Here is a 15,000-nt window from a genome sequence, read left to right on the forward strand (position 1 = left end):
ATCTCTGCTGTTATGGTGAATAAGTGTACCTTAATAATATTGTATTGTTCTGCTACTTTAATATCTTACTTCAGATTATCCCAAAGGCGAGTCTTTCAAACTGTTCGCTCCATCAACTCCTCGTCATCTCGTCCGGCTTCTGCCACTCCTCCCATCCCAGGATCAGGGCAGAGCTCTCTGGTTATGACGGCACAGCCTTTCCAGTCCAATCAGGGGTACGTTACCAATAATGCATTTGGATTTAATCTTTAGGATGACCGTTGTGCCCTTGAAATTGAAAGGGGAACTAAAATGACACAAAAGCAGTGAATAATAGTGTCTGAAACTAAATAAAAACGATATCCTTCAAGGGAAAACTTAATTGAAACTGGGCAATTTGCGTTAATTAGCATGAAATTGCATTGTAGCCCATGAGGTTAAAAAATGGTTTGGCCGATTTAGGAACATTTCGGAGAGGTTATGTGGGTTATTGAGGATGCTGAATCCATTTCCGACATTTTCAGAATCCAAAATGGCCGTTTTAACCAGAAAGGTGTCATATTTGTAGTCCCTTGTGGCTTTACCAGAGGCTGTGGTGGTTGTACAGCAAACAAACTATACCTTACATTCCTGAAAAACTTAGACTAGCAGACACTGAAAACTTAAATAAAATATCAAACTAATATTTGATTATTAGGTTATGTGGGTTATTGATAGGGATGTAACGATATACCGAATATCGCGGTATCGCGGTAAATAAACTTCCCAATACCGTCGTGAGACTGACAAAATCTACCGCGATGTCTACAAATTTATTTTTTTTAAACACTTTTTAAAAAAAAAACTTTTATTTAACCAGATGGTCCCATTGAGATCATCGATCTCTTTTTCAAGAGAGACCTGTCCAACATGGCAGCAAGTAGGTTACAACATGAACATAAAACAACAGATAACACAAAAGGACATCGTATTTACAGGGCTACATTTACACACCTAGAGACATTGACAAGTATCAACCCCATATTTATATCTCGCCATGTCAATAAGCCTGGCGTTAGACTTTTTCGCTGTCCGTCATTTTGACAGACAGGATCGTAAAATATCCGTCATAATCCCTTATTACCCGTCGGGTCTGAACAGTTCACGATAGAGCATGCTCGTGAACTGTCAACGGGGGGGGCGGTGGTGTTATGCCGTGTGTGCATGCACCTCGCGGGACGCGCACAGCGTAAAGCAAGACCTCCCAGACATGTATTGATCTGTACGGCAAAGTACGGTTTGGAAACTATATCATTTCCTTTTGGAGGGCATGCATAACACGGCATAACACCAGAGCCTCGCTGCGGGGAAACGTTGGCGCTGTTCCGAGTTTGTTCTAATCTGTCAAAATGACAGACTGCTTTCAGATTTTTCCATCATTGTTAAATAAAATATTCGGTTAACGCGACCACTGGTGTCCCAGCAACATCAGTACCAAGCGAGAGAGTTGTTTCCAGAGCAGGGGATATTGTAAATGCCCAAACATCCCAGCTTATAAATACCTGGAAATGTGGACATTCTCATATTCCTAAAAACCTGTCTGATGATGCTGAGTGAGTGACTAGTGAGTTTGAGTTGAGTTACTTGAAAAACTAAAGTGAAACTTGATTTATTTTATTGCAGGGTCTGATTATTAAATGTCCTTGTTTATTTGTGAGATGCAGTGGCATAAAGAAAATGCTTACTTTGTTTGATAGTACCAGTAGGTACAAAAACACTGGTTTTCTTGTTCCAGTCTGTTACTGTCACTTTGTTTTTGACACTTTAAAATACTGCTATCCTACAAAAATGCTGTAAAAATCAGATTTATTATGTAATAAAGAAACATCTTCCGAGTAAAAAAATGTTTTATTGAAAAAAAAAATGTATGATTTTTTTTTTCTTCCCTTTATTATTCAATATCGCGATAAATACCGTACCGTGGACTTGTTATCGCGATATTATCGTACCGTGAGTTTTTGGTATCGTTACATCCCTAGTTATTGAGGATTCTGAATCAAACCAAAATGACAGTTTTAACCAAAAAGTGGCCATAATTGTACTACCAGAGTCTGTGGTGGTTGTACAGCAAACAAACTAAAACTTATATTCCTCAAAAACTTCAATACAATCTTGAAATATCAAACTATTATGACCTTGTTGCAGGGAGGAGGTGCGAATCGGCCAACCTGGCTGTCCTGGAGGAAACGATCTGAACAGAGCTCTCCATCGACTTTCGCTGCGAAGACAGAATTTCATGTGCGAGCGTCGCTTCTTCCAGGCGGAGCGAGAGAAGAAGATGCAGGCGTTGAACGAGACCGACGGAGAAAGCAGCGGCTGCGTCTCCCCGATGGGAAGCAACATGTCGTCTTTCTCCAACCTGTCAGAACTCTCCTTCAGCTCCAGCGTTTTCAGGACCTTCCTGCCCGAGAAGCTGCAGATCGTCAAGCCCATGGAAGGTAAATCACAATACCTTTAAGTACTGACTAAACTTCTTTACTCAAGTCAAAGTAAAGAACTTTGAAATGTACTTCAGTAAAAAGTACCCATAACTAGCAGCTGTTTTAAAGAGTACCTGACCTCCCTTTATATTAATAGAACAATAATGTCATTGTTAGCTAATGAATGTTTCCATGGTGACCAACGGCAACATGACAACGTTTTCATTGGTCCCTCTTCTTTAGAGAAGACCAGGAAATGATGGATACACGGATCGTGTTCAAATCAATAGGCACGCAATGACTCTAAATAATAATGATCACGCCATAGACCATATTTGTAAAGTACTGATACCAGCAATGTACTTAAGTACAGTAACAAAGTATTTGTACTCCACTTCTTCCCACCTCTGCAATACAAAGTCAGGTGCGTCTAAAAGTGATTCTTATTTTTTTAAATGTCTTCCAGGCTCACTGACTCTCCACCACTGGCAACAACTGGCCCAACCTCACCTGGCCACCATCTTGGATCCTCACCCAGGTGTAGTGACGAAGGGTTTCTGCCCCTTGGCTCAAGATGCCGTCTTCAACATGTCAGACATGGAGGAGGATGAGGAGGGTGAAGAGCGCAGGAGTAAACAGGAGAAAGGGGTGGCAGAGCGAGGTAAAGAAGAGGAAGAAGAGGAAGAAGAAGGCGGGATAACCTTCAAAGTGAGGGTTTCATCTACACCGAACGACAGGAAGTATTCGGATTCACCACTTCCTGTCCCGCCTCCCTCCCCCGAATTACCTTCAGCTTCTCCTTCTCCTTCCTCCTCTGTTAAATCGGACCTCTGTGTTACTCATCTCGTCTCCAGCCAATCAGCGCAGCCCATTACAGGAACATGTGCAACAGTGGTCCAATCACAGAGTCAGATCTGCATCTCCACGACAACAACGACTTCTTCGAGTAAGTACTACTTGAAAAATTCAAAATATATCAGAATCAGAAACAGGTAGGTTTACACATATGAGGAATTTGACTTGATGTCATGGTGCATACATAAAAGAATATTAGAAATATAGCAGTATTTACATAGAAATAGAATAGAATAGAATTCGGCAGTAATAAGGAAAAACAAAAAAACACTTTTATGTATTATATATACTATTACATTTGTGCTACTTTATATTACATACTTCCCTATGTATACATGTCTCTGCTACCGTAGTATACCTCTATAGATATGTTAATAATAGCCGTTTATTGACTTTATTTTATTCAGTTAATGAGTTATAAGGTGTGCATAATTACAGCTCTTTGTGTGTTTTAGTCCAAAATCCAGGGAAGTGCCAGAGCTCCACCTTCTCGACGTACACCTTCACGACGTGTAGCATCCTGCACCCGAGCGACATCACACAAGTCACCTCAAGGTAAGGACAAAGAGAACATTTCATTCATACTTTCATAGGAGAGTAGAGTAAGCTATCTAAATACATATATGAGAAGAAAAGCACACATCAGTAGTCAAATCGAAATGAAGACGACAAAGTAAACAACCAAATGAGTAGCAGCAGTTAAACCAAAACAAGTGACATAACTTTTGTTTCTTCATGTTTTTCCAGTTCTCAGTCGTCCATCATGGCCAACACTCCCAGCTCCATGAGGACGGGTCCCAGTACTCCAGTGACTCCGTGCAGGCTGAGTTTAGGCGACTGTTTCCCCGCCCGTCGCCCTCCTGTACCCACCAGAGGTCTGGCTAAACTGGTCCTGGAGAGAGGCATTTCTGCACAAATCTCCATCGACACGCCTCCTCCATCTCCGAAACCTACATCCAGACAGCCTCTGTTTCGTCTCCTCCCAGGAACGCCTCCTAACTCCCCTTCTCACTCTCGATCCCCCTCTCCTGTGCCTCATGAATCACGTCAACATCCCGCCGATAATTTCCTCGTTTCTCGGCCCGCGGAGCTTTTCCTGCAGGACGTTTACGGGTTAAATCTGGGTCGTGCTCCACATCCAGATTTGCCGAGTCCCTCCCAGGAAGCTCCAGCTCGCGCCCCTTCCCCTAAATTGGGTCGACCTAGGCCTGATCTCGGCTTAGTGGAGAGATTACGACGACTCGGATTCGCTAAAGTGCTCCAAGGATCGAAATCCGACGCATCGGCACCACGACAGGATTGTTCTACGTTTGTTTCAGCAGGCGGTGGAAGCCTATTGGACGGTTTGAGGCGGAACCAAAGTCTCCCAGCTATGATTGGTGCCCGAGCAGCGAAGTCAAACCCAACTCTTCCTCATCCTCCTCCTCCTCATCCTACAACCCTCGCTCTCCCCCCTTCTCCCTGGGGAAACCCCAAAGAACGACGCCGCCATCTTGGCTCTGTCTCCCATGTCCCGTCATCCAAACGTTGATCGTCCAGAACATAAACAAACCTTCTTTAACATCTTCTTCTTCCTCCTTGTCTGCCTTTTGGAGTAAAAAGTAATGGCGGAACAATCCCTCCTTTTTATGACTTATTTTAAAGCACAATTTAAACTGAACCGACTGTTTTTAGCTACACCGCCCCGGTGTCTGTGTGTAGCTGTTTGCCATGATGCTAGTTACCGAGGCCTTAGTTTTTGCCTCCTACTGGGTTTTTCCACATCTTGATACCTTCTCAGTCATTTTTAGTATTTATATATTTTTCCCACGTGGCTCTGGATGTTCAGGTAAAGGTAGACGAGGGACATGTAAGTGGACGAAGGTTTGTGGATGTGGATTGAAGAAGAACGAGTTATTACGAAGGTACGAAAAGGAAGGTTTTTTCGTTAATAATGTAAAAAGGGAAAAGTAAGTGAAAGAGAAACTGAACATCCAGAGTTGCTTTTCCAAGGGCTTGTTCTGTTGGTTGGAAAAGTCTCTTCTATCATCTGCCCATTTTAAAGTCAATAGTTGATCTGAAAATAACCAGTCACAAAAGAAGGGAATAAACATTAGGGCTTCGGATAACAAATATTTCCTTTATAGTTAACCTGACGATTGTTTTCTAGATTGATCGATGAATGGTTTGGTCAATAAGATAGTGAAAAAACTCCCTGTCAGATTCTCTAAATTCAAGATGATGTCTTTCACCTAATTCAAAACCACCTTTTAATGATACAAAACTGAAAAAGAAGGAGATTTTCTGTCATTTTTCGCATGAACAATAACCACCCATTATTTTTCTGTGGATCAAAGTTCACAAATGTTCACCGCTTTATTCAACGTGCTTCTTTAACTTGAGGATTTTAAGTGCTAGCTGGCTTCAAAGCATACTGCCGGGCTAATATTCAAACCATGCTATTGACATGCCGGTATTATTCATATTATTATGATTTTACACTAGTCCAAATTTGTTGCACGGATGTTTTCGTTCATCGTCCATGTGCCATGCCTCTTGCTACTTTGCCTACAAGTCCCAGCATGCATTTCGGTCGAAGTCCCTCCCTTTCCGGTGGACCTCCGTGGGACCTTATTTCGGAAAAATCATGTATTGAAGTCAATGGCAAGAGAAAGATTATCTTTCGATCCCGTTTGAATTGTGCCACGAATTACACATATGATGTTTGTCAATTTAAAAGATAATTTTGACAGTCATAAAACTGAAGTAACACTTTTTTTAATGTGAAACCGCTCAATGAACTACATCTCCCGTCTCGCACCACACACCAAGATGGCCGTCACGTTGGCACATTTCACTTCTTTCTTTCCGAATGAGGTGGAAAGTATTAAAAGAGGTGAAAATCACTCCAAGTCTGGGCATGTTGAGAGCTGTACACACACACAAGGGGAGTTAGTCTGTTCCGTGAGAGCCAGCATGCGGGACCGGGACTCTGGGATTTGTAGTCTTTCTAGTTGCGTATTTTTCATAGTCTTATATTTCAACAGTTTTACGACAAACTGTGACTTTTTTGACATGGAAATTATTTTTTAAGATTGACAAACATATGTGTAATTCGTGTCACAATTCAAACGGGATCGAGAGATAATCTTTCTCTCCCCATTGACTTCAATGCATAATTTTTCCGAAATAAGGTCCCAATGGTCGGAAGTAGATGGGCGGGACTTCACCTATCTATCATACGCAAGGCAAAAACAAAAAGGGTCTGTCTTTTCCTTCAGGTCATTGTGTTTTTAAATTGTAAAAGGCCTTAAGTAGAAGCCAGTACTGTTATAACTTATTTCCCTGCTAAGCCATGTTTGTATTATATTATTTGCACTTGGAGTTTGTGTTAAGTTGAGGGTCACTGATTGGTTGAACATATTTTAAAATAGATTTGAAGAAAGCTCTGACACTTAGTTTAGGTTACTAATGTGTATGGAAGAGTATTAAGTGCAGGCATAAGAGTGGAATAATTAGAATAGGAAGTATTTCTTTTGTTTTTCAACATTTTGACTTGATATCTACCTTAATGTTCCTATTTCCCCCCCGCTTATGCCTGGACCTTATACTATTTTATAGATTTGGTTGTTTTCTGTTTAACAATTGTGTTATATTATTAGTTTACACCGGACACAATCCACTCAGCTCCAACTCCGCACTTTTACTTTTGTATTTACCTTTGTTTTACTGACACCACTATTTGAAGTATAACATTAATTTAGCATAATGTGTGCCTGTTGTAACACTATCCGCTAACATTAGGACTTACGGTTTTAATATATGTAACATTTTTTATTTTGCTTTCCACATGAAGAGGTTAACAGAAGGGAATCTAGATGAGGCCGAACAGTAACACATATTTACAGTATGACATGCTTTTGTGCTAATTAGCTGCAACAACGTCAACAAATGATTGATTGGATTTGAGAGAAGGAACATACAGACATGTCTTATCATAACTCAAATATAAAATGTCCTCTCCTTTCTTCATGCCTCCCTTTTTAAGAATCATAATCCTCTGTAAGCTACTCATGTCTGTTTTTCAGTTGCCTCGTTTTTTAAATAAAGCAATGGAAACAAAAAAGCCACTGACTCACCAAGTTGTTTCTTTATTACTCATACTTGTTAGAAGAAGTAGTGAATATGTTTGCTTCAAGTGCATTGAAAATAAGAACAAAAGCATCAGTTGTTTTGTCCAATTCAATAAGCATTAGCACACGGTCAATGGTCATATAAAGCCTAGAGTAATAATATGTCAATTGAAACTCTGAGAGCCTGTGAAAAATATGTGTTATTATTTGCGTAGTAAACTAATTTTAAAGTGGTCAACGTGAGTACAAATGACTCACAACTCTGTCTCGTGACTCACTATTGCCTCAAAGTAGTATAACGAGTAAGTAAGGGTGGGGCTAGTTGGTTAGCATTTCAGTAGCACTTTCAAAAAGACACATCTTTAAAAATAATGTAAACAACAACTTCTAATGTCAGTTCTTTGTTGAATTGTTAGATTTTAAACCTTAATTGTTGACCACATCTTTCAAATTACTCATTAAAAGGTCTCCTATATACTGTTTTTCATCAAACACCAAACAGATCATTGCAGCATTACCCATAATCCCCTCTGTTTCAGCCCTGTTCCTGTTAGATTGCAAACCTTAATTGTAGGCCAGATCTTACACATTTAAACTCTGAAGCATTTGTTCTAGATTCTTCCAGCCTACATGCTCACATGGGACAGATCTTAATGCTATCAGAGCTGGAGCTAAACTGACCAAGAGCGAAATCCAGTCCCACCCCGACTCCACTTCCCACCCCGAACACGGCGTAAAGCGGCTGTGTGAAGTTAGCTCTGAATGTATGAAGGTGCGTCATACTTTCAGCCACGCTGTAGAACGCCAGCGTGCCCGTGGACAGGTCCAAATAGATCCCCAAGCGAGGAGAATAAGTGACGGGGATGTCTTTCTTCTGGTTGTCATGCATGGCCGAGCAGCAGGTGTCCGACAGCTCCAAAGTCCACGACTGGGCGTTGTAACCGAGCCCCGAACGAGAATCCAAACCTTTTCTAATCATCGCTTTGTAAGCTACGCCCATTGAGGACCCTCTTCCTCTCCACTCCACCTCCCAGTAACATCGCTGGGAGTACAGAGGGCCCTCGCACATCACCTGGGTCCATCCGTCAAAACGCTGAGGAGTGTTTGGGTACGGCTGCGCTGCCCCCTGCAGGGTGGCTTTGGTGTTGCCCTCTGAGAGAGAGAGCCGACGATGGGCTGTGTTGGTGTCGAGGGTCAAGGTCATGGAGTCTAGAGAGGGGTGAATTGACAATTATTCACATATTCTGGCAACTATTAAGCGTTAAAGCAACATTAAATAACGCTGTTACCCAAATGGACGTTCATTTTACACTAAAACACACTTTCTATGGCTGGTATTTTTACAAAGAGAATCTCCGTACAGTAATATGTCTTTGGAGTAATCTTAATGGCAGTTTTTAATGAATCAATTCATCAAAAGTAGTGAAACATTGAGACTCACACTGTAGGAACTCGTCTCTGGTCCTCGGCTCTGGCGCCTGGATGCTGTCCAGGTTGATTTCTCTCACTGGATAAAAGCAAATAATGCGTCCAATTAGCACAAAGTTGCAATGCATGTATTGATTTACCGTACTCTCAAGATAAAGATGAACTCACATCCAGGGAAAGCAGGAGCCTGAGTCATGGTGTCGGTCGGAGAGTCCAGAAAAAGACCTGGGTTAACTGTGAGAAACAATTAATAAGTTGACTAATTAGCTATATACTGTAAGAAGAATATGAATATATAAAAGCTTCAGTCTTACTCTCTGTTGGTGTTTCGGACAAAGCAGACATCCCCCCTGTTGAGTCAGACAATTAGACACTTTGACAAATTGTTTATAATTCAAAGAAAAACACATTAATGGGCTGATTGGAGGTGAGTTAGGGAATACAAAAATGTAATCTTACATGGGTTTGTGTTATTTTCCGGGGTGATTGGGGTAGCCGCGGTTGTGCCACGTCGATGGGAACGGAAGAGGCTGCTGATCGACGCCATCCGACTGAAACCTGACCCTGAACCAGGAAGAGAGGAAAGAAATATGTTGGGAACATCCTGAGTGTCCTCTTCCAACATGAGAGTAACATGATAACAAAGGTATCCCAACTGTAGCTGTGAACATGACAGGATGTGTGATTACCTAGAAGAGCATCAGGACTGTTTGAGGCATATGATAGCTATGTGATTAACATGATGATTCAGCCTCTATGGAGAGAGACATATGACAAGCATGATCATTTCTGACGTGGAGCTAATCTGAAGTAAACATTGAATACTGCTTTCTATTCCTCCATCTTGTGACTGTGGAACTCCCTCTCTTGGATATCAGCATGTGAAGGACACTGTTCAGGAACTAGTTGATGCTCTGTATGTGATGACTACTTCCATACATGGATCCTGAGATTGAAGCTCAAGCCGGGGACGAGTGAGAATTTTCTAACAGAAAACAAAAAGTGTTTTTCAACACAAAAAGTGGCTTCAAATCTTTGGGGAATAGAAGGGTACAGTACCTCCGTTTGATGCTGCAGGTGAAGGTGCTGAACTAGGAGCTGGAGTTGGAGCTGGAGCTGGAGCTGGAGCTGGAGCTGGAGTTGGAGTTGGAGTGGATGGGATTCGAGTCGGGGTTTGAACCGGTGCTGCAGCCTGGCTCTGACTGGACCGGCTCCAAAGAGATTGAGACTCCCTGCGGCTGGGAGTTGGGCTCGGAGTGGGACTGGGTCTGGGGTTCGTCTCCCTCACTGTTTAAAGGGAATGAGAAATGTTAGATCTATGCAGAGTTTGAAGAAGTACTCAGATCTTGTTCTTGAGTAAAAGTAGAAGTACAAGAGTGTAGGAATACTCTGTTAAAGTAAAAGTCCTGCATTTAAATGTTACTCAAGTAAAAGTACAAGAGTTATGGCATCTAAATATACTTGAAGTAGAGACAGTAAAAGTAGAAAAGTATTCTCATCAAAATATAGTGAAAGACAGTAAAAGTATTCATTGTGCAGATTGGTCCATTTCAGAATAATATATATGATATGTTTTATAATGATTGATCATGAAAGTGTTCTCAAAGCTGGTAAAGGTGCAGCTAGTCTGAATGACTTTGTATACTGCAGGGTAGCTGGTGGATTTACTCCAGGTGGAACTAAAGTCTGATTCAGGAAATAACAGAAACATTGATATCAGGAAGTCTTGGTTTATTAAATCTACCTGTCTCTCTTTCCTCTCTCCTCTGTCTGTCCCGAGGTCTCGGTGAACTCGTGTTTCCTTTGTCTGTAAAAAGGAAAAAGTATATTTTAAAACCTGCACACACTTTGTAGTGACTGGCTTTTCAGGTTAGAGGGTAAGTCAGGACACACACACACACACACACACACACACACACACACACACACACACACACACACACACACACACACACACACACACACACACACACACACACACACACACACACACACACACACACACACACACACACACACAAAGCCTCACCTCGTGGTGTGTCTCTACTCCGCACATCTTGATTTCTGAGGCCTATAGCTGATAAATGAAACGTAAATGCGATGTTTAATACGAACTGCTTATTGAGTTACTTTGGATATATTGTCACATGTCAGCGTATATTACCAAGTCCTCGTCTCTCAGCACGGGCTCCTGCAGCTGGGGCTGTGAGGGAAAAAACATGCATAGATTACACCTGTTTATAAAAGATCAAGTGGAAATATGTAGTGATGAAAAAACTGGACATACCTGGTGAACGACTGTTTGTGTTACGAGAACCAAGACCAGAAAACACTGAAGAAAAGTCAGATATCAGAAACGCTTTTTGCATTTTTCGGGGTCTAATAATTACTTTATCATGAAAAAAACACTGAAACTCACATTTAAAAATCCCTCCTTTGTGTCCTGAGCGATTAGCTGGATAACAAAAAAGAGGAAGTCAATGTTAAAGCATGTTAGCAATGTTTGATAGCATTCATGTTTTAAAAGGTAATATGCTTACCGTCTCCGAGAGTGAACAGCGTCGTATCATTGACTGGAAGAAAAGGAAACAGATGATAAGGTAAGATGACACTTTCTTTATCCCCTTGAGGAAATTCAGAGATTTAAAAACAGGGTTAAAATAAAGTTAAAATAGAATACAAGCAAAAGTGATGAAGTAACTATTAAATAAGATATCACACTGAGTAGCTTAAAGGTGGGTAAATAATAATAATAATAGATTTAATTTGTTAGCGCTTTTACAGGTGCTCAAAGACGCTTTACAGATATAGTGAAGAGAAAAGAAAAGAAAGGAACTACAGATAAATATATAGTTAAAGTTAAAGTCAAATAATACAAAAACAATCACGCATTAAAAGCCAGATTGAAGAGGTGAGTTTTTTGAAGGTGGTGAGGTCGGTGCAGTCTCTGATTGGTTGTGGGATCATATCAGGTTCATATGTGTATTGTATGCCTCTACTATGACATGTTTACATGCTTAGACGTTCAAAGAGGTCTTTATTCTTCTCATACTGTCTGTGGAAAGAAACACCTGGAGGGAATATCTTGTCTTTTAGCCTTTGCAGACCATGTACATGCCCACAAGCCTGTAGAACACACTATAGGAAACCTGGAAAAAGCATATTAGGTCCCCTTAAAGGTGGGGTAGGTAATTTTGGAGAAACCGGCTCGAGGGCGCTAGAATTAGAAAATACACAACCGGAACAAATCTGCCACTTCCTTCCAGAGCCCCTCCTCCAACACACACGAACACGCACATGACCAATGAGGGCATGAGATAAGTTTGTGCACAGATGGAAGGCTGACAGGCAGGTAGGCCATCCAGTTACTTTAGCCGGCTCAGATGATTGGTCGTGCTTTTTACAGAACTACGGCTTCAACAGATGACATTTTTTAATGGATTTATTCTCAAAGCACTTCAGATATTCATTGCTATCGTGATGTTAAGAGCATTCCATGGAATATAACAAAAAGTGTATCTCGAGCCGGTTTCTCAAACTTACTTACCCCACCTTTAATGCCTTAGAATGTCTTGTCTATGTTTCTTTTGTTGTTATTATTATTCATTTTATTTTATTTCAGTGTTGTTTTTTGTGGTTAAGGTCTGTTTGTTTGATGTTGTTTTTTTGGTAGAATGGTCTCTTTTACTCCCTTTATTCTACATGTGAGGGTCTATGTATGTATGTATGCTTTCTGTGTTTGACAATGTCACAAATAAATCATATATATATACAAAAAACAACAAGATATCACAGTTAAAGGTTGTGCATTTGTATGAACATGTTACGTATATTTACATAAGTGTGCAGATGAGAGTGCAGGTTAAAGTCTTGTAAAACAGTGCAGGTGTTAAGATACGACATCTAAAGATAGAAGGTAGATAAACACAACATTAGACTCTTTCTGACTGACCTTGTTTGGTGATCTTTCCCAATTCCTGGTTGCAAATATCCTCAATTTTGTCCCTGAGGTCGAGGATGGCATCTCGTACCGGTTCAAAAGAAGCTTCTGGATTCACCACCACAGTGGGAAGGTCTCCGGACTCCAGGGGATTACACAAGGACTCGTATGTCTGAAGGAGAAAGGTATTAGTTCAAAGAAGTCTGAACCTCCAGAGGTAAAAGGTGTACTTCTACTCCACTACATGTATTTAATCCCTTTAGTTACTTCTCAGATGTGGATGAATGATGTGAAATATAATCAAGTGTTAAATCAGACTTTAGTTCCACCTGGAGTAAATCCACCAGCTACCCTGCAGTATACAAAGTCATTCAAACTAGCTGCACCTTTAGCAGCTTTGAGAACACTTTCATGATCAATCATTATAAAACATATCATATCTATTATTCTGAAATGGACCAATCTGCACAACGACTACTTTTACTGTCTTTCACTATATTTTGATGAGAATACTTTTCTACTTTTACTTGAGGGACATTTTGAATGAAGGACTTTTACTGTAACAGAGTATTCCTACACTCTGGTACTTTTACTTTTACTCAAGTACAAGATCTGAGTACTTTTACTTTTACTCAAGTACAAGACCTGAGTACTTCTACTTTTACTCAAGAACAAGATCTGAGTACTGCTACTTTTACTCAAGTACAAGATCTGAGTACTTCTACTTTTACTCAAGTACAAGATCTGAGTACTTCTACTTTTACTCAAGTACAAGATCTGAGTACTTCTACTTTTACTCAAGTACAAGATCAGAGTACTTCTACTTTTACTCAAGTACAAGATCTGAGTACTTCTACTTTTACTCAAGTACAAGATCTGAGTACTTCTACTTTTACTCAAGTACAAGACCTGAGTACTTCTACTTTTACTCAAGTACTAGATCTGAGTACTTCTACTTTTACTCAAGTACAAGATCTGAGTACTTCTACTTTTACTCAAGTACAAGATCTGAGTACTTCTACTTTTACTCAAGTACAAGACCTGAGTACTTCTACTTTTACTCAAGTACAAGATCTGAGTACTTCTACTTTTACTAAAGTACAAGACCTGAGTACTTCTACTTTTACTAAAGTACAAGATCTGAGTACTTCTGCTTTTACTCAAGATCTGAGTACTTCTACTTTTACTCAAGATCTGAGTACTTCTACTTTTACTCAAGAACAAGACCTGAGTACTTCTACTTTTACTCAAGAACAAGATCTGAGTACTTCTACTTTTACTCAAGAACAAGATCTGAGTACTTCTACTTTTACTCAAGAACAAGACCTGAGTACTTCTACTTTTACTCAAGAACAAGATCTGACTACTTCTACTTTTACTCAAGAACAAGACCTGAGTACTTCTACTTTTACTCAAGAACAAGATCTGACTACTTCTACTTTTACTCAAGAACAAGACCTGAGTACTTCTACTTTTACTCAAGAACAAAATCTGAGTACTTCTACCGCCTTCTCTTCCTTCAGTAATCTTACCTCTAGGTAGTAGATGTTGTCCTCACAGCGTAACAAGTCCTTCATCTCCTTGTCTCTCTTCCTGAGCTCTTTGACCTCCGCCTCCAGACTGTCAGTGACTTCCTGAGCTTGACCCATCTTCTGCATGCTGGCCTGATCCAGAACTTCTTCAAGAAGCTCCTGCAGACGCTCCACTGAACGCTGCAGCTCCGACAGCACCTGTTCAGTGTCGTCATGGACCACGTCTGAAGAACGCTGGGAGAGAGAAAGGTGTCATGTCTCAGTATGCAAATCACACATACAGTATGTATACATTATCTATTCTATGCTGCATAGTAACAAGAAAAACTGACTTTTAAGCCGTTTGGACTCTTTTTTGTAATTTTGTGTGTTTTGTGGTGGTTTTTGACTTCTTTGGTAATTTTGTGGTTGTTTGTGAATCTTTTTAGTCATTTTGTGTTTTTGTCGGTTTGTATTCATTTCGTGTTTCCTTATGGTCGTGTTGTGTGGTGTTTTTGTTGTTGTTTACCCCCTGTTCCGGTAGGTTGGAGTATCAATGACAAAAAGGCCCCTCTGACCCCCATCTAAAATGGACTATTGCAAGGTTCAAACCAACCTTCGTCACCTCCATCATCTTCTTCATGTCTTTCAGCTCCTGCTCTCTCTCCTTCAGTCTCTGCGTATTCTCTGTCTGCATCTCTGACATCAATTTCTAT

General features: G+C 40.6%; 2 protein-coding genes across 5 annotated transcripts in view; one reads left to right on the top strand and one right to left on the bottom strand.

The window, feature by feature from the left end:
* trak2 (trafficking protein, kinesin binding 2) overlaps positions 1-7,400 on the top strand; it is a 29,301-nt gene extending 21,901 nt beyond the window's left edge. For all 4 annotated transcript variants that reach the window (XM_079669148.1, XM_079669149.1, XM_079669150.1 and 1 more), the window contains 5 exons: positions 75-215; positions 2,164-2,456; positions 2,905-3,384; positions 3,749-3,848; positions 4,041-7,400. In XM_079669148.1, coding sequence (XP_079525274.1) covers positions 75-215; positions 2,164-2,456; positions 2,905-3,384; positions 3,749-3,848; positions 4,041-4,824 — 1,798 coding nt within the window. In that variant the 3' untranslated portion in view covers positions 4,825-7,400. The remainder of the gene's footprint in view (positions 1-74; positions 216-2,163; positions 2,457-2,904; positions 3,385-3,748; positions 3,849-4,040) is intronic.
* Positions 7,401-7,900: 500 nt separating this feature from the next.
* The window catches only part of trim25l (tripartite motif containing 25, like), a 9,084-nt gene continuing 1,984 nt past the window's right edge, over positions 7,901-15,000 (bottom strand). The window contains exons 2-16 of the mRNA XM_079669157.1: positions 14,901-14,996; positions 14,306-14,539; positions 12,786-12,945; positions 11,374-11,406; positions 11,253-11,288; positions 11,121-11,165; positions 10,998-11,036; positions 10,863-10,910; positions 10,578-10,640; positions 9,893-10,120; positions 9,293-9,397; positions 9,148-9,183; positions 9,002-9,067; positions 8,847-8,912; positions 7,901-8,614 (exon numbers count right to left, since the gene is read on the bottom strand). Of these exons, the coding sequence (XP_079525283.1) occupies positions 8,040-8,614; positions 8,847-8,912; positions 9,002-9,067; positions 9,148-9,183; positions 9,293-9,397; positions 9,893-10,120; positions 10,578-10,640; positions 10,863-10,910; positions 10,998-11,036; positions 11,121-11,165; positions 11,253-11,288; positions 11,374-11,406; positions 12,786-12,945; positions 14,306-14,539; positions 14,901-14,996 (1,830 nt within the window). The 3' untranslated portion in view covers positions 7,901-8,039. The remainder of the gene's footprint in view (positions 8,615-8,846; positions 8,913-9,001; positions 9,068-9,147; positions 9,184-9,292; positions 9,398-9,892; positions 10,121-10,577; positions 10,641-10,862; positions 10,911-10,997; positions 11,037-11,120; positions 11,166-11,252; positions 11,289-11,373; positions 11,407-12,785; positions 12,946-14,305; positions 14,540-14,900; positions 14,997-15,000) is intronic.

This window comes from Notothenia rossii (genome assembly GCF_949606895.1).
Source record: "Notothenia rossii genome assembly, chromosome: 3".
Classification (NCBI taxonomy): domain Eukaryota; kingdom Metazoa; phylum Chordata; class Actinopteri; order Perciformes; family Nototheniidae; genus Notothenia; species Notothenia rossii.